Raw genomic sequence first — 18,930 nt, forward strand, 5'->3', positions numbered from 1 at the left:
AACACAGTTATGTTCCACACACTCATTTACTCTCCTCAACTCTATGCGCTTACATTTCTACTGAAAACATTTATAAAGCCAGTCATTCACATAATCCGGAGAAGTTCATTCCTTCAAAACTGATTCAGTCAGAATTCTTGCTCTTCATAATGACCTGTAAGTAAGGAAAAATGTTTTCACTGTCTGTCAGCTTCTTCTTAATATGAGCAAAATCTAACCCAAAGATGTAACAATCATTAGCACCCCTTGATATACTGATGAACAAAGTCTAACATATACACCCTTAGCAAAAAGCACTCTATATCACCAAAGAATGCTCCTTTGACGTTTGGTACTATGTAGAATAATTGTTTTAAAAAGTTAAATAACCACATGCACCGATCAGGCATAACATTATGACCACTTCCTTGTTTCTACTCTCATTGTCCATTTTATCAGCTCCACTTACTATATAGGTGCATTTTGTAGTTGTACAATTACAGACTGTAGTCCATCTGTTTCTCTGCATGCTTTGTTAGCCCCTTTTACCCTGTTCTTCAGTGGTCAGGATCCACATGGACCCTCACAGAGCAGGTACTATTTGGGTGGTGGATCATTCTCAGCGCTGCAGTAACGCTGACGTGGTGGTGGTGTGTTAGTGTGTTGCGCTGGTCTGAGTGGATCAGACACAGCAGTGCTGCTGGAGTTTTTAAACACCTCAGTGTCGCTGCTGGACTAAGAATAGTCCACCAACCAAAAATATCCATCCAACAGTGTCCTGTGGGCAGCGTCCTGTGACCACTGATGAAGGACTAGATGATGACTAACACAAACTGCGCAGCAGCAGATGATTTATCGTCTCTGACTTTACATCTACAAGGTGGACTGACAAGGTAGGAGTGTCTAATAGAGTGGACAGTGAGTGGACACAGTGTTTAAAAACTCCAGCGGCACTGCTGTGTCTGATCCACTCAGACCAACGCAACACACACTAACACACCACCACCACGTCAGTGTTACTGCAGTGCTGAGAATGATCCACCACCCAAATAGTACCTGCTCTGTGAGGGTCCATAGGGGTCCTGACCACTGAAGAACAGGGTAAAAGGGGGCTAATAAAGTATGCAGAGAAACAGATGGACTACAGTCTGTAATTGTAGATCTACAAAGTGCACCTACATAGTAAGTGGAGCTGATAAAATGGACAATGAGTGTAGAAACAAGGAGGTGATCATGATGTTATGCCTAATCGGTGTACAGCAGTATATGTTGTATTTGGGATACTCGTATGCCTGTCAGTCAACAATGGAAGTTATGCTGGTCACTAGCGGAACCAGTATATGTTGTGTTTTGGATGCTGGTATGATGGTCAACCAGTGCAACCATGTTGGGTGACCAATTAAACCAGCAGGTCTTCCGTCATTGAGAAGAAGCATTTAACAATGCCACGAACCATTTAAGCATTCAAATGGTTCTTTGAGTTGGTTCATTAATACAACCCTTAAATAAACATTTGTTAAGAGTATATTTAAAGAAAAATAACTTTTTACTTAACCATCCAAAACCAGCATTAATTGTGTTTTGGATGCTGGTATGCTGGTCACCCAGCCCTAGACCAGCATAAACCAGCACAGACCAGCTTACAATTATTTTTCTCCTACATGAAAGCAATTAGCTGGGTGGTTAATCTTAGTGAAATAGCTTCTGTGCCCTTTTACTATTTTCTTTTTATTTTCTCATTTTAGGACAAATACATCCATGCCCTTTATTAACTTGAAACTGTAGCTTATATGTTCTACTGTGACTGTCTGCTAGCTAGCTAATTTAGTTAATGTAACCTAATGTTCAGTGTCAGCTAGTTGCTCAGCTTAGACTACAAATCTAGGTAAACCTTGAGCACTGAGTCATATTTCAAAACTGTTTATTGAGTATTACTTGAGTGATTGTCATGATTTGTGTGATAGTGATTAGTTTGATGTAATAAAGTTAATTATCACAGTGGTAGCAGTCCTCTTACTTAATTCAGTAGGCTATTCTCTCCACTCCATGCTTAACCCCTTTGTGGCCTGAACTCAGGAACAGAGTCCACTAGTGAGGACCAAGCAGGATCTGGAGAGATTTTGTAGGGTGGAATGAAAGCAAATCCTGTTGTATGCAGAAGCAGATGTAGTAATTCTGGGGTAAAGTACAGTAATGGGCCCCCCGGAAGCACATCAGCTCCCGAGTATACTGTCTACACTCCAACCGTAAAACCTACACTGCAAAAAATAATGGTAAAATGTTGGCAAGTGAAATCTTAAATCTAGTTGGTATATGTAGCTTCTCATTTTGAGATCGTTGTAAGAATTTTATATGATTATTTAATTTATATTTTACAATTATTTCATTTATTCCTAGCCGAGAGCTGATCAGAGCAAATTATCTTGGCAACAAAGAATTGTTCTGCTGGTTAGTTTGTTTGTTGTTCACTACCAATGTGAATCAGTCATGTGATGTTATTGATTAAGATGTTTCATACTCATGTTTCAGGATGCAGGTTCATTCACATTAATGACAGATTTGAGTTTCTTACTTATTTGAATGTGAACTGTCAAGCTGGAAATATCAGATCTGAGGGAAACTGGAATTGGACAATGAGGCCTGTAATGTGAATGCAGATAATTTGGTACTATTACACTGGAGATCGCTGAACTAACCTTAACTCTGCCATCATGTAGGGTCTGCTAAGCCTGTGCAGCACTCTGTTTTCCAGCTGGAACAAGACTAGGCAAGCCTAGTTTTACCAGATCGCAAGGCCACACACTCTCTCCTTTGCAACTTTTGGTAAATAACGCCAGTGGTATGGTAGTTACTCAAAAAATATTCAACAAGTAGTAATTTGTAATGGGATCACTTTACTTATTACCTCCAGGGAAAGGTAATTTCATATTTCTTTACATTTTAAAATTAAAAAATTACACTTTAAAATTACTTTACATCTATGTTACTTTCTAAACCCCAAACAAATGTGTATCTTAAATAAACAATCCCACAACATTTAAAAGGCATCATACCACCTCATAAGCTAAATCCAGTAAGAGAAAGTGAAAGGAAACTACCATTAGCTGGCTGCTGGGTGGAAAAAAAGGCTGACAAAGTGATCACTGAAACAACGAATGCAGTATTAACCACCATCCATTTAAAGTTCACTTAAATAGCAAGCAGTGGGGCTACTCTCCCCGTTTACTTCTGCGTCACTTAGTTTTCATGTGCTGTTTTAGACAAAAAGTTAAAAAGAAAGTTTCTCATTGATATTCAAATACTTTGTGTTTACAAATTTATACATTAAAATAACAAATGTCTGTCCCTAGTGATAAAACTCTGCTACTCTGCACTTAAAGTTGGCTTCTCTATGTGTTCTTTTTTCTTTCGTTTTTTACTCACAGCTCTCTCAGCTAATGCTGATTTAACATGCTCAATCAAACCTGACCAGGAGCCTCTAGAGCTTTCTCAGCTTGCGCTAAACTTTCTGTTGGTTTGCGTCAGCCCACAGCATAATATTTCAAGCAAGAACATACACCCAAATGAAAAGCAACAACCTTAGCCTTAGCTTATGTAACGCTGTGTAGCTTGAGAGGCCTTGGCCTCTAAAGCTGTGACGTTTAGCTTACCTAACACTTTTTGCTACGCTGCTTGCAAGCTAACGCTAGCTAAGTTACTTTTTCTTCTTCCACTGTGCTGTGTTTTTCTTCTTATATGGGACAAATGGGGGTTGGCAGGCCAACTGAGGGCTAGCTGCACTCCTTGTGCATTTCATCAAAGTTCATCAGTCTGTCGGTCAGTGAGCGAAAATTTCTCTTCTAGCAAAAACAAAGTTAGCTTTTGGAGTGAAGTGATATACTTTTTGCTTCCCTGCCTCTATTTCTATGCTGATATTCCCTTTCAACACTCAGAAAATCACACTGAAGAACCTCCTCTCCATAGCAAGAGGACAGCCAGCCACCAATGGCCCACTGGCAATATGCTCAGCATTTTCCAGGTGGTCTACTGGTCTCTGTGCCACTTTTCATCACTTGTTTTCCACTCATGGTCCAGTTGAATTATTTTTCCTTAATTTCTTTCTTTCATTATTATCCTTTTTAAATTAGTTTAGTAAATACATTTAATTTAGCACAGTGTTCAGCACAATAATTTTACATTAGATATAGTCATTATTTTTTTCTCTCAGTTGTTTGTAATATTAAGTTTATTTTCCAAAATAAAAGCATTTAAAATCTGTGTGAGGATATTAAAAACTAGTTAGACACGACAATAATCTTGGTGGTCCAAGACTGGACCAGCAGTGGCATAGAGTCAGTGGGGTGTCAACTTTTGCAAGACAGCAGACTGAAATATGCTAGCTATCTGTAGCAGATTGTTACTGACATTACGGGAAATAATCACTACAGTCGTAAAATAACAGCTATTTTGAAAATGCATTTACATTTCAGAATAGGTTATTTAACCTGTGTTTTCATGGGACGCTGCTCATGCCAAGACCGCCCGTGGTTATATGTGGCACATGTTTTGGAGAAAACAATGTACATTTTAAAAGGTTTGTTTGGTAATTGTACCTTAATAAAAGGTTGCATTTCATAACAGACTTTTTTTATTTGTTTCCCCTTTCCCAGGGTTCTCATCCTTTTGTCATAGACTTCTGCTGACAGTATTCAAAACATTTCACTTGGCAGTTCTAGGAAAAAGGATGCAACCGATGCCTTGGAATCCTGCTTTTTCAGATATGTGCCTCAGCGCTTATCAGAAAGTATTAAAAATGTGAACGAAATGCACAATTTAAGGAAACTGAAGCAGACCTTGTGTTATGACGCATGACTTCCTCTCAGCTAATTGCAAGGAAATAAAGGCCAGAGTAGATTTAGATGTCTAGACCTTCTCTTTATTCAGATAGATTGCAAAGTGACTTTATCTGTTTAGACTTACATTCCAGCTCTTTGGAGATAATCACAACACTGAGTCATTAGAGGAAAGCAGCAAGCAAGACATGCCTTTGTTTATTGACTGACCTCTGTGGCTTGGCCTGTTTGGGCCAATACACACAGGATCTTGATTTCACCCTCACACCCCTGTGCCCAGCTGCCAAAGCGACTCTGTGCTTTCCTGCAGGTGATGTCCAAAGGCAAACAGCTTTTAGAACCCATTTTCCCAGCTAATCAACTTTGGCCTTTGTTTGGGGACGTCAGTAATCAGACACAGTTTGTTGATCTGAAGCTTATTGCTATACACACAGATTTAAACTGTCTTCTGATTAGAGGAGAATGGAAGAATGGCTTGGTCTGCTTTTACACTTGCATAAACTCCTCTGTCTCTCAAAGCCTGGGGGAAGTTGTTCAGCAAGTGGCAAGTAATGGCATGAAGTAAAATACAAGGAAAAACCACCTGTATGTTTTCCAAACGGTCAGGTTTATCATAAAACAACATTGTTCTCACACGAAAGAGATGAGACTATAATAAACAAAAAGCACTCATTTCTGCGGCAGCAGCAACTGCAGTATGTTTAAATCAATGTAATTGTGAAATGTGAAAAAGGAAAGCAATTACATGCTTCTTCTTTTTTTTTCTAAATAACTTTCTTTTTGAACTATCATAAGCAAAGCCTGTCCTCCTGGATGATATATTGATAGCAATAAAATTTCCTGTAGAATTTCAATATAATTAATACTGTAAAACTTGTTTATGACAAACGCTATGTCTTGCTTTGAGATGTTTTTATCTTTGACACACAGAACAAAGTCATACATTGACTTAAACTTGATTCAAATGTGTGCATTATTTTCACACTGGCGGACAAATAGAATTAGTTTGAAACATTTTTTGATGTAATGATTACTGATAAACACAAAAAAGAAGGAAAAAGGCAACTAAGAGTGTCAATATTTTGTAACTTCCCCTCTATGTCATACTTTCATGACATTTATGAAGTCATCCAAAGGAACAGCTTCAGGCTTAAATGCTGTCCACAGTAGTTGGATCCAATAGTAGAAACAGACCACAACAGGATGACCACTGACCAGGCAGTGGATCATTCTCAGCACAGCAGTGACACTGACAGGGTAATGGTATAGAAGCGTGTGCATTGCTGGTACAAGTGTATTTGGTTCTGCTGGGTTTTTTACATACAGCAATGTCACTGCTAGGATGAGCCCACCCAGAAATGTCCACCCAAGTGTGGTTCCATAGTCAGAAACTGATCATTGAGGATGGGCTAGAGCATGTGTGAAGCTCCAGTCCTTGTGGGCCAAAACACTGTAGACTTCAGCACACTGCTTCATTAAACACACCTGATTCAGCTCATCAGCTAAATAGCAAGGCTTTCTTGAACTGCTTTTAGAGTGTTAGATGAGGGTAGACACAAATCTCTGCAGCACTTTAGCCCGGAAGGTACCCAGTTTGACATGGCTGGGCTAAAGGATGGATAAAAAACAACAACAACAAAGTTCTAAATGTGTAATTGGGATCAGTTGCAACCAACTTCTAAAACTGAACTTTGGAGGTGTTCACAAGACACATGGAAGTAAATTGAAGCTAGAAAACGGTAACATAAATTTTGTTTTATTTATATATATATATAAATATGGATATAATTTTTTTTTTATTAGTGTGGACATGATGTACATATTTTTAACAAATTAGTTTAATGCATCTCTTTTTGCAGTGCAGAAGCAATTCTTTCTACTTTCCAACTAATTACCACTGTCATGTATTATAAGTGTCTGTAAACTGGTCAAGAATGTAACATCGTCCAGATGAGTCCACCAGTAGTGATACAGCAACAAGCCTTCAACCAAAGCCACTGCTAGGTCACATAGCCAATGTGTTCCCATTTAATAGCTATAGAGTTTGATCAAAGGCCTTGAAGCTGCATTTTGGATGCTCAGATTGACCCTCTAGTCATGAAAAATGACCCACATCCGGTAGACGTTTAGCGTCACCACCAGCAAGTTCTTGATGGTAAAGAATACCAGCATTTGGTGGATGATGTCAAAATGGATCATGACTGTCAAGCGAACTAAAAGGAACGGGCCGTCCTGAATGAAGAGGGTCTCCACCACGGCCCATAAGTCTGTCCTGTGTCTGTTGAGGAAAGAGTCACCCTGGCTCTCACACTCATCATCAGCTTTCGAATTAACCACTGCAGACAGAAAATGGACAAAGCAGTTAAAAAAAATCAAAAGTCAACAAAAGTGCAAACAGCCAGTCAATGTAGGCACAACTGGAACTGGATTAGTTTTACAAGGTGAGGTTATGTAATGTCTTTTGTAAAGTATATGGCCAGCTGATTCATTCGGAATGAAGAATCTGTCTAATTTCATCAAATTACCACAGATAGTAAAGAGATAGTCCGGATGTTGACATCAGCGTTAAGATATGGACATCACACGCAAACTGCATTCCATTCCACAAACTGTGCCCTCTAGACTCCAGTCCTAGAAGTACACAGCACTGCAGACTTGAGCATTGTGTCTCTTTACACACATCTGATTCAAATCATCTGCTAAGTAGGAAGGCCTTCGTGAGTTGAACTCAGCATGTTAAAAGAGGGATAACATTAATCTCTGCAGAGCTGTGACCCAGAAGAAACCGAGTCTGACACCTCTGGTTTTGAAAGTCCTATAGCCTCTTTCTATAGGCCTGGTGGCCATTCTGTCAGAATGGAAATCAACTTGGATTTTAGTTTGTTACGATCAAATTAAATATTTTTTCTGTAACTCTGCTATCAGATGAACTAGGACACTATAGGATCTCTCTGTTGAGATGCTAGTGAGCAATGGGATGAAAGAGGAGGGGTAAGAATTCACACCTCTACACACAGGTGGACATGTGTAGATAAAACAGATGACATGGCTGCCGCTTCCTTCATATCATATATTGTGTACAACTGCTAAAAAAATACCATTTATACACAAAACACTTTTAGAAACACTTTTATATTGATTGCTTGCTCGCCTATGAAGATAAAATTTCAGAATATGTACACAAATTCTGTTAACATTCTTGAAGGAAAAATGCATTACAGGAGGAAATTGTATGGCTATTGTGAAAGGGAGTTAAAATGAATAGCATGTGTAGGGACCTACACTGTACTGCCAGAAGTATGTGAACACCCTTCCTAATTATTGAGCTTAGGTTTTTTTTTTTTTCACCCACACCCGTTGCTAAAAGATATATAAAATCAAGCACATAGCCAAAGACAAAGGCAATCTCCGTAGACAACCAGCAGTAGCGTGGGTCGTAATGAAGAGCTCAGTGACTTTAAATATGTCAAATGTCACTGTCATAGGATGCCACCTTTGCCACAAGCCTGCTAGACCTGCCCCAGTCAACTGTAAGTGCTAAATTTGTGAAATAGAAGTCTAGGAGCAACACTAGCTCAGCCCCAAAACAGTAAACCATGCAAACTCATGGAGTGGGGCTGCCCAGTGCTTAAACACGTACTGTGCAAAAATAGCCTATGCTCTGTTGCATCACTCACTACAGAGTTCTAAACTGCCTCTGGAAGCAACATCAACACCAGAACAGTGTGTCAGGACCTTCAGGACATGAGTTTTGATGCCTGATACAAGCCTAAGACCGCTATGTACAGTTCTAAGCGTTGGCTGGAGTTTTGTGAAGACTGCTGCCACAGGTCTCTAGAGCAGTGGAAACGTGTTCTCTGGAAGGATGAATTATGCTTCACTGTCTGGCACTCTGATGTACAAATCTGGGTTTGGCAGATGCTAGAAGAAGACTACTTACTGGAATGCATAGTGCCAGCAGTAAAGTTTGGTGGAAGAGGGATAATGATCTGAGGCTGTTTTTCAGGGTTTGGGCCCCTGAGTTCCAGTGAAGGGTAATGTAAATGCTACAGCATACAAAGATATTTTTGACAATTATTTGCTTCCAACTTTGTAGGAACAGTTTGGGGAAGGCCCTTTCCTGTTCCTGCATGTCTGTGCGCAAAGCCAGGACTGTAAAAACAGTTTAGTTTATGGTTATGAATAGTTTGGTGTGGAGGAACTGCACAGAGCCCTGACCTCAACCCCACTGAACACCTCTGGGATAAATTGGAATGTCGATTGAGTGGAGGAAGTTATAGTCATGAGGAAGGGGCCATATTTATTGCCCATTGTTTTGTTGTTTTTAAATGGGATGTCCAACAAACTCACCTAGCGTGATGGTCAGGTGTACATACAATATCAGCATAAGACAATCATACCTTATGAGCAATATTTAATGGTATACATACCTGAGAGATGAAAGGGGAACTGTAGCATACTCCACGTCCACACAGCTAGAATAATGTACACCAACTGAGGGCTATTATCTCTGGTAATGTGAAAATACAAATTGGAAACAGCATGTTAGAGGTTACACTGGAAAGCTCTTCAATCTAATGTAAAAGCATGCTGGAAATGAAACATGGAAATAGCAAAAGAAATGGTCGAGCCAAGGCAGATCTGAGGGATAACAAAAGACCATTAGCTTGAAGGCTCTTTTTGCTGATTGATTTTGAATATGGCTTCATGGAAGGGAAGCCAATGCTGAATGACACTTGAATTAAGTTGTTTTTTTTTGGAACAAGGTTTGTTTTAGGTTATGAAAGCAAACTCCTATCACAGTACAAGTGTCATTCAGCATTGGCTTCCTTTACACAGGAGCGAACAGTGCATAGCAAAAACATCAGTAATATGTGGTCATATGCAGTAACAGCTCAATAAAAAATGTCCACTTTATAACAAATCTGAGCAGAAAACTGTGCATAAATACTACATATGAGAAGTGGAAAATTAATGCCAATGAATGCTAGAAAGAGTGTCATAAGCCTTTGTGCCTATGTCTATCTAGGGGTGGACAATCCAACACACTACAATATTTATTGTTGTCGAGATGAATGACATCAAAATACATGCATATCATCACTAACTGCATGTTTCATTATAAAGAGAGTACATTTGGACCTGTTTCACTGGATTTAGCGCTGGACAGTATGTGAATTGTTAAATAAAATGGGTGTACTTGTTTTTGATTGTTGAGTCGTTTTTTGTCTGTTCAAACTTATCAAAACCCAGAAAAAAGAAACATTGTGATTTATACTGTGTATTGTGAAAAAATGTCTTATGTCTCAAGTATTATGCCTCACCATCAAATGTGTTTTATCCTCTTTTAATCAAGGTTAACTCTTTAAAGTGAAAGAATGTGGGTCTTGGTTCACTACACTCACTCATATAACTACATAAATTACATATTAGTTTTATAGTAGTAACTGAATCATTTATAGTAGCTACTGAATAAAAGGCCAGTAGCTACTATAAAGGGATTAAGCATGATCAGCTAATACTACAGAGAGCACTGATTAGCTTATAGACTCTTTTAAATAAAGGTTTCTAGATAGATAGATAGATAGATAGATAGATAGATAGATAGATACTTTATTAATCCCGAAGGAAATTTAGCAATTTCTGAATTAATTTAAGTTTCTGAATGATTCTTGCCCTTTTGAAAAGTTTTTGGGGAATGAAGAGCGGTCCAAAGAACCCTTTTTGACACCTTTTTGAAGAGTGTTTGACTAAGGCTGGGTATTGAAATTCAGTACCTCTAGTACTGACCAAATCACATCTTCAGGGGCATTATGGGTGGAAATGGCATCCTAAAATGTCTTAGGTACACCTTAAAAATGGCCTTTCCATTCATGGATTTTTGTAATCAATCAATAAATGCTTAAACCTTTCGCGTTAAACATAATATGATATATCAAGTGCTGAAAGCTTGACTGTTTTTTCTTAGAAGCTAAGCTTTACCATACATCAAGGGGTCCCGACCTTAACTGAAAGAACATAAATTCTTTATGTTGTCAACAAAGGCACTTTTGACTGATTGTTGCAAATAAATCTAAGCCTCTCAAAATAACAATTCCATGCTCGGAGTGGCAAAAACCAAAAAATCCATCCGCATCCATAAAGCATGTGCAAAATAAATCCCAGAACAAAGAAATTCCCAGGCACACCGTCTTTAGAAAAGTATAAAAAGCCTTTATTGAAACATGGCAATATGTATAAAAATGTGCCAACGTTTTGCGGACTTCTCAGGCCTTCATCAGGACACAAAAAATGGCATCTTGTCTAGGCATCCAGCCTAGGCATTGTCATTACAGACCTTATCATTAATGCTTCCATTAAACAACTGGAAAATACAACAAAACCTGACTCTCTAAATGTTTAAAAACATCACTGAATTTGTTCATAAGTGTAACATCTTGTCTTGCTCTGTCCTTGTCTTTCTCTGTTTCAGCCTTTCTTGTTTCCCTGTGCAATGTGCTTTTGTTTACATCTAGCCCCACCCTCTTATTAGTCTCAGGTATTCCTTGCCTTCTGTGTTAATTTATATACCCCTTTGTTTCCTTTGTTCCCCAGCCAGCATTGTTGGATGTTCTATGTTGATGTTTGTGTTCATGGGTCCCTGCCTATGGTTTCTCTGCTCGTGTTTTGTTTGTATGAGTTTTGGCTTAGAATTTCATTGTTTTCATCGTCTGTTTATGTTCATCTGAGTTCCCTGTGTCCCTGTGTGGATACTCTGGATATTCCACGTAAAGACACTCGCACTTGTACTCCACTTCCTTTTTTGCCTCGCCAGGCCAGGCGTTACAATAAGCTAAGAGGAATAGACGTTTTTAAATTATAACTAACACCACTTTAAAAAGAAGAAAAACATCTAAAAGTTTGTTGAAACTTCCATTAACAAACATAACATGCAGGATCCCAAACAAGCTATCTGACAAAGCAAATCATTAAATGACAACTAATATTGTATCAGAAATACTCAACTACCTCATTCATTACGTGATCTCGACCAGTGATTTTCAACGTGTGGGCCATGGTGGGACTGCTAGAGGGCTGTTGGCAGTCATTTGTCAGTCAATTTTTTTATTTTCGACTTTAATAACAAAATATATAGAAATTTAACCAAATATTATTGTTGTGATACTTATTCACTAAAATAAAACATCTTATTAAGATCAAGCTCGCGGATTGGTCTGGCAAAATATTTTTGTTCATTACGTTGCATGACTGTACAGTCAAGAGAAATTCCCCAGGCTACAGTGTTTGGGTTAATTAGGGTTAGAGTGGGCTAGTTAAATCTTCTTGTGGGCCACTGAAGCTGATCAGTGTGGGCAAATGGTTGGGAACCTCTGATCTAGACTATCAAAAATGTGTGTAAACTTTTGCATTAGTTTACGTTTACATTTAAGTACTTGCGCAAAGAACGGCTGATGTTAGCAGGCTAGTTAGCTGAGTCTCATTACGTCATTACGCTACTTTATATTAACATGCTAAATTATCGCGGGCATTTTAAACTGAGCCCACTAACTGAAATTTTAATAAACATGTGAATCATCAAATAATACTACCTTTATTGAGTAGGTAGCTAGATATGGAAATGAATGCCATCAAAGTATGAAGAAAATTAGAAAGCGGAACACCACTTTTTTTCCCGAATGTGGAGCTTTTTGGATGCGTTCACATTCCAAACACAGGCCTATAGGTTGAACTTGAGGTTGAGTTCACCAGACTTTTTACTTCAGGCACACACTTTAGAACTATATGTGGTTTCCCCATAAAATTAGTTACTTAGGTTTTTTAGATCTTGGAACAAGGTTCATTTGCATTCCGGACCATTTTTCCTCTTGCTGAGCATCAAAACATTCTCTCATTTAACATCAAATTTCAGTACCACAGCAGTCAGTCTATCAACATCCTTGGGGCAGAGGCACGTTCAATCTCAAAACATTGTACAGTTTCCTAGTTAAACAACATGTTTCATCAAAATGGTGTGCAACTGGCTTTGAGGTACGTTTTCTCTCATTTGATGGGCGAGTCAGAGGTGTTTCCTAAACAGCAACGACTTGTATATAAACCATGCCATATTAAAGAGGCAGTGCACATAATGGATTCTAATATGCGGCAGCTGCAGCATGCAACAGTGGAACATGTAAAAAGATGTCCTTTGAAGTATTAAACCTGTATTTAAATCCATTTCATCAGGATCTGAAAATTCTTCGAAAAGAATGCCAAGAATGGCTTTATCAGCTGCCATAGTTGCAATGCTTGGGTAACACAACAGAGTGTTCAACGCACCACCATTTCCATTTGAATAAACATTTTGCCATGTTTTGCCAGGGCTAAACGCAGCCTAGGTATGCTTATTCCAAAATCAAGCTCCTGATTGGCTGTCTACATTACATTCTGTAAGCAGATTATTAACATCAGTGTTTGTTGATTAGTATATAATTCCATTGTGGTCGGTAAATACACCCACTTCCAGCTCATCACACTCAACTATGGTTAAGCCAGGCCCACTTTCAGATTACAATTAACAACAGGTAAAAGTGATTTTCAGGAACCTGTATTGAGTAATGCTTTGGGTATCGATACAACAAAAAATAACAATACCCAGCCCCTATCTATGACAACATGTGGAGAAAATGAAAAAACGATATGGAACTCACTTCACGTCGGACAGTGTCTCGCTTGTGAACTCCAGGATGTCAGCAGCTGTGCCCACGAAGATGAGCAACAGCTGGGAAAGTTCGTCCCGGGTGACCCCCTCTCCAATGGGCATCAGCCACTTCCCCACGATCAGCAGGATGAGCAGGATCTGGTGCAAAGCCAGGATCCAGTCGTTGGCGCATACGGATGACAAAAACTTTGCTGAGTCTTTAAAGAACTTCAGGAGAATGAGAAGGATCGTTACACATTGGAAAAAAATAATCTTGGCAAAAAAGTGAAAAAAGAATCTCGGCAAAGGGTTCTAATTTAGAACCATATACAACACATTCTTCAATCAGTCAGAGGCAGTTTAGCAACTTTTTTACTATCTATACTACAGTTTACTATCTATACGTACATTTAAGATGCTATACCGAAAAAAAAAGGGCAGATCTTGTTCATGGCTGGACCTCAGTATTGGAAACAGGGCTGAGGTCTGAATTACATTAGCAAAGCATCCCCTAAAGGCCTCTATTAATTCCTAGCTAAAAGTGGGCCCTAAAAGAAAACTAACAGAAGTTGGCAGCATGGTACGTAAGACCAGTAGTCCACAAGTAAGAATAAGAAAGCCTGTGTGAGTCTGAGGCCAGTGTTTTTATTGAAGGGTGGGGGACTGAAATTTTCATTTACAAGTAAACCACGTCTGCAGACTTTCAGGCAAAGAAGCATAAATAAACATTGTTGCTGTAGCTTATAAAAGACCCTCAGAGTTACAGGAGCGAATGCAAAGACTTTCTGTCTAGACAGGGCTGTGGAAAATGTATATAAAGGCAGAAAACAAAAGAATGAAGGAAACAGTGTACCTTATAAGCTTCAGTTCCATTGGTCATATTCCTCATGTTATTAAATATATTTTTGATGCTCTCAGGAGAATCAAGTTTACCACACTGAAATAAGGCCAAAGGCAAAAGGTCAGAATCAAAAGCTAAACAATGAAAACACTATATATCACTTGACTGAACTTGGTATATTATGGCTGCTTTTTCTGTGTTGTGTGGTACCTTAGCATTACTGGATTTGTTCTGCTGATGATGCAGCTCAAGGATCCAAATGGTGGGTATAATACTAAGGAGGAAGAGGAAAATTGCCGGAGAGAACCTGCAGGGGACCAAGTCACACAAAGTTTAATTTTCATCCACCAGCACATCCCCTTTCATTAGTTTATTCAACCCAAAACAGCATTTCTAGCAACGTAATGCTGTAGTTATTTGATTTGTTGTAAAACTGAAGGGAAAATTTCAATTTTTTTTCAAAATATCTATTATAGATGTAAACATGGTCATTTGTGGTGTGAAGTGCGTAATTTTAGAGAAACTCACTGATATATATATATGTATATATATGTATATGTGTATTCTACACTCTTTGTTCATTTTATCAGCTCTACATACTATGTTAGTTCTTCAATGGTCAAGACCCCCACAGGACCACCACAGAGCAAGTACTATATGGGTGGTGAATTACCTCAGGTACTGGAACAAACATTGGGTCTCATTCTCCAATATCTTAAGTTATATATAATAAATTTGTTCTTAAATGTGTTCTTGAGAAAGTTCCTTAGAAAAAGTCAGATTCATGGTGTTCTCTTGCACTGCACCATTGTTCATACCTTTGTGCTCTTGAGTGTGTGTAGATTCTGTTCTCACCTAAGAACTAATCCTAAATAAGAAAACTTTGGTGAATGTCAGAATCTTTGTGAAAACTATGTAAGTGGGTTTTAAAAAGAAATTTTGTCTAAGAACTGTTGGTAAATGAGGCTCATTCTTTTCATTTTACATTTTAAGCACGATTACTGTATTATTTTTATGTACAATTTTAGAGTGAAAAGGGGAAAGGAGCACTATGCAAATATATGGATCTCAGACCTTAATTAGCTTAATAGGGCTATGGGTGGTCACAATCATCATTAGGAAAGGCCAGGTGATGCAAATTTTCAAAGCTTTACAGATACTCTCACTCCCCAAACCTTCTCCCAACATCAGCAGCCATGGATTCCTCTAAGCAGGTGCCTAGCACACTGAAAACTAAAATAACTGATAGCAACATAGCAGGAGAAGGCTATTAGAAGACGGCAAAGCCGTTTCCTCAGTTTGTAAACAAGAAATGGCAGTTAAGAGGAACGGTAGAGGTCAAGAAAACTTTCCGAGAGAACTGCTCGTGGGATTTCTAGAAAGGCAAATCAGAACCCTTGTTTGACTGCAAAAGACTTTCAGGAGCACTCAGCAGACTCTGGAGTGGTGGTGTACTGCTCTAATGTGCAGCGACACTTGCACAAATATGACCTTCATGGACGAGTCAACAGAAAAAAACTTTCTTGAGCCCTCAACACAAAATTCAGCATCAGAAGTTTGCAATGGAACATCTAAACAAGCCTGATGCATGTTGGAAACCAGTCCTGTGGACTGACGAATTTAAAATAGAACTTTTTTTACTGTCACCACAATGAGCAAAAAAGGGTGCAGAATTTCATGAAAGGAAACACCTCCCTCACTGTAAAGCTCAGGGGTGGATCAATCATGCTTTGGGCTTCTGTTCCAGCCAGTGGCATGGGGAACATTTCACTGGCAGAGGGAAGAATGGATTCAATTAAATACCAGCAAATTCTAGAAGCAAACAGTACATTGCCTGTAAAAAAGCTGATGATGAAATGAGGATGGCTTCTACAACAGGATAATGGTCCTAAACACACCTTAAAATCCACAACAGACTACCTCAACAGGTGCAAAACTGAAGGTTTTGCCATGACCCTCACAGTCCCCCACCTTAAACACAGTTAGACCTCAAAAGAGCAGTGCATACAAGATGGCCCAAGGATCAGAATGGGTGTTGTTGAAACTGTAAAAGATGGAAATAAAAACAATCTTGCTCAATGTGTCATCTTTAACTTTATGTCTTTTGGAAATCAGGTCATCTTTTAGTTGCTCAGCTATTCACAGTAATGGAAATTCTGACCAGGGTTGCCACTGTATATGTTACATTATTTGAAAATGCCATCTGTCCTTTACATTGTGTGAAAAATTTCATGATGGACCAAAAATTACTTAGAATACTTGTTATATTAACTTCCATTCCAGGTTCAAGTGTTTTTAATTTATCCTGTACTTTTTAGAGATATGAGGTTACATATAAAGGTTTTTAAAGTTATATTTAAAATTCTTGTAGTTGTGTTTTGAATAGCAATAAAAAAAATGGCTATAAATATGGCTATGCCACAACTCTTGGTTCTCATTGCCACCATGAGTTGGTAAGGTTCTCTACAGTGAACCTTTTCACATCAAACCGTAATTTAAATGACTTAATTTACACCATAACCATTCACTTATACTCTTACAGCAATCTAAAAACCTTAATTAAAGGTTTAATAGCTCTATTGTCACCATAACTGTTTAGTAATGTAATTAAAGTCCATCACAAAGCTTATTGGCTCATAGTGCACTTACAAAGTCTATTATGAGTTGTGCAAATGAACACTATATGTATATTATACAGTGTTAATATGTTATTTACTAAATGGCATAGGTTTCATGTGATTGTGCCTGAGAAACATACTTCCGAACTGTCCTTACTAACAAACATGACGTGTATGGTTTCACATTACAAAAGCTATTTTAAATAAGTCCTTTCTACTGGAAGAAAGTGCCCCTCACCAGACAAAGAGATTTACTCACCACTTGTAGTCCTTCCCTTTTCTCCTCCTCAGAGTTAAAATCATTTCAAACACGAGGGGCAGATACAGGATGGTCAGAAACCAGTAGAGGTCATTATTTTTCACCTTTGTTACCCTCCACACGCCAATGAGTGAGATCAAGATGAACAGTGCTCTAGTGACCACGGCGCAGATAAACTTTATGAGCATGGCTGACTGGACCAGGCAGCTGCAGTGACCCCTCTGCACAGCTCCAGATTACTCTGAGCTGAAGAAAGTGCTTCGGTTTTCTCCCACTCTAACCTAGTGGCGGGCGGGATGATGTGCCATTTGACACCTTTTCCCTCTGCGTTTAGGCCCAGTTCCAAGGAATGGCCCCCTCTCTCCTGGGAATCCAAACAGCACGCCCTGCAAAACTTGATGAAACAAGTCGTTCTGCTTGATTTGAGGGGTGGACTTCAAAGCTTAGCATGTTGATGATAAATACGCATGTTATCATGGAAATGCGCCCAAAACAGCTGTGTAGGTCATTCACAGACAGAAAAATGGTTCTCACATCTGGGCTGTAGTTATGCTCCAGCTGTTATTATAAAAGGATTATAATTATAAAATGAATAATAATAATAAAAAAACACCACAAAAAATATACACATAACAGTACAAACATATGTTACCGTTTGCTAGGGGGATTTACATAACTACACAATAATACCGAAGTATATACATGCTTTGTTTATTTTTTCAATTTTCTCCCCAATTTACTCGTGTCCAATTCCACCCATTAGTTAGGACTCCCCCAGTCACACAATACCACCAGCGCTAGTTTGGTGAAAGCTAGCACAGGCTTCCTCCAAGACCTGTGAAGCACCACCGCATCTTTTTGAATTGCGGCTAACGCAACGTCATTGGACAGCTGAACGCGCTTGGAGGAGAACACTAATCACCAATTCTGTTACATTAGCCAACAGGCACCTGCACTGGCTAGCATCGCGCTTGGTGATGGGAGGAGATGGGGGGGTCATCCTACCCACTCAGAGAGAGCGAGGTCAATTGTGCTGTCTTGGGCTCCCGGCCACGTATGGCTGTAGCTTCACCAGGGATCAAACTCACGCTCTCCTGATGATAGGGCCAACACAGTCGCGCCACTCGGAAGCCCCGTACAAATGTGCTTTAACAGTTTTTATAGCTTTTTAAAGAAGGCTGGATCAATTCAGTACAATGCTCCGTGTGTTTTTCAAAGGTAACAAATAGTGGGTTCTATACCATGGGTTCTATATAGAACCATTTCATCCTTCAAGGGTTCTTTGCATGGTGAAATGGTTCTACTTTTTTCAAGCTTGACATTGTAAAGCTTTAGTAAAGACAATAGTTCTATATAGAAGCAAGAACACTCAAAGAAACATTTGCTTGCTTAAATGGTTCTTTGCATGGTAAAATCATTCTTCAGATTGATGGAGAATTTGTTGTGTATGGTTCTATATAGCACCAAAAAGTGTCCCTGCTATTGTGACAATGCCAAGCCTGTAACAACAGGAGAACCATTTTGGTGCTACATAGAACCCTTTTCAAAAAGGTTCTTTACAGAACCATCTACAGCACATTCTCCATCAATCTGAAGAACCACTACATAATGCAAAGAACCCTTAATCATGCAAAGGGTTGTTTGAGTGTTCATGGTTCTATACTAACCATGGTTCTATTCTAACCATTTTCTTTACTAAAGAACCCCTAAAAAACCATCTGTTT

General features: G+C 38.9%; 1 protein-coding gene across 1 annotated transcript; it reads right to left on the bottom strand.

The window, feature by feature from the left end:
* Positions 1 to 4,950: 4,950 nt before the first annotated feature.
* On the bottom strand, positions 4,951 to 17,534 carry tmem26b (transmembrane protein 26b). Its single transcript, XM_036572255.1, has 6 exons — positions 17,207 to 17,534; positions 14,540 to 14,636; positions 14,342 to 14,425; positions 13,499 to 13,716; positions 9,242 to 9,321; positions 4,951 to 7,147 (listed from the first exon to the last, which is right to left on the bottom strand). The coding sequence occupies exons 1-6, from the start codon at positions 17,392 to 17,394 to the stop codon at positions 6,903 to 6,905; spliced, it is 912 nt and encodes a 303-aa protein (XP_036428148.1). The 5' UTR covers positions 17,395 to 17,534; the 3' UTR covers positions 4,951 to 6,902.
* Between the last annotated feature and the right edge of the window lie 1,396 nt (positions 17,535 to 18,930).

Source organism: Colossoma macropomum, unplaced genomic scaffold (assembly GCF_904425465.1).
Source record: "Colossoma macropomum unplaced genomic scaffold, Colossoma_macropomum, whole genome shotgun sequence".
Classification (NCBI taxonomy): domain Eukaryota; kingdom Metazoa; phylum Chordata; class Actinopteri; order Characiformes; family Serrasalmidae; genus Colossoma; species Colossoma macropomum.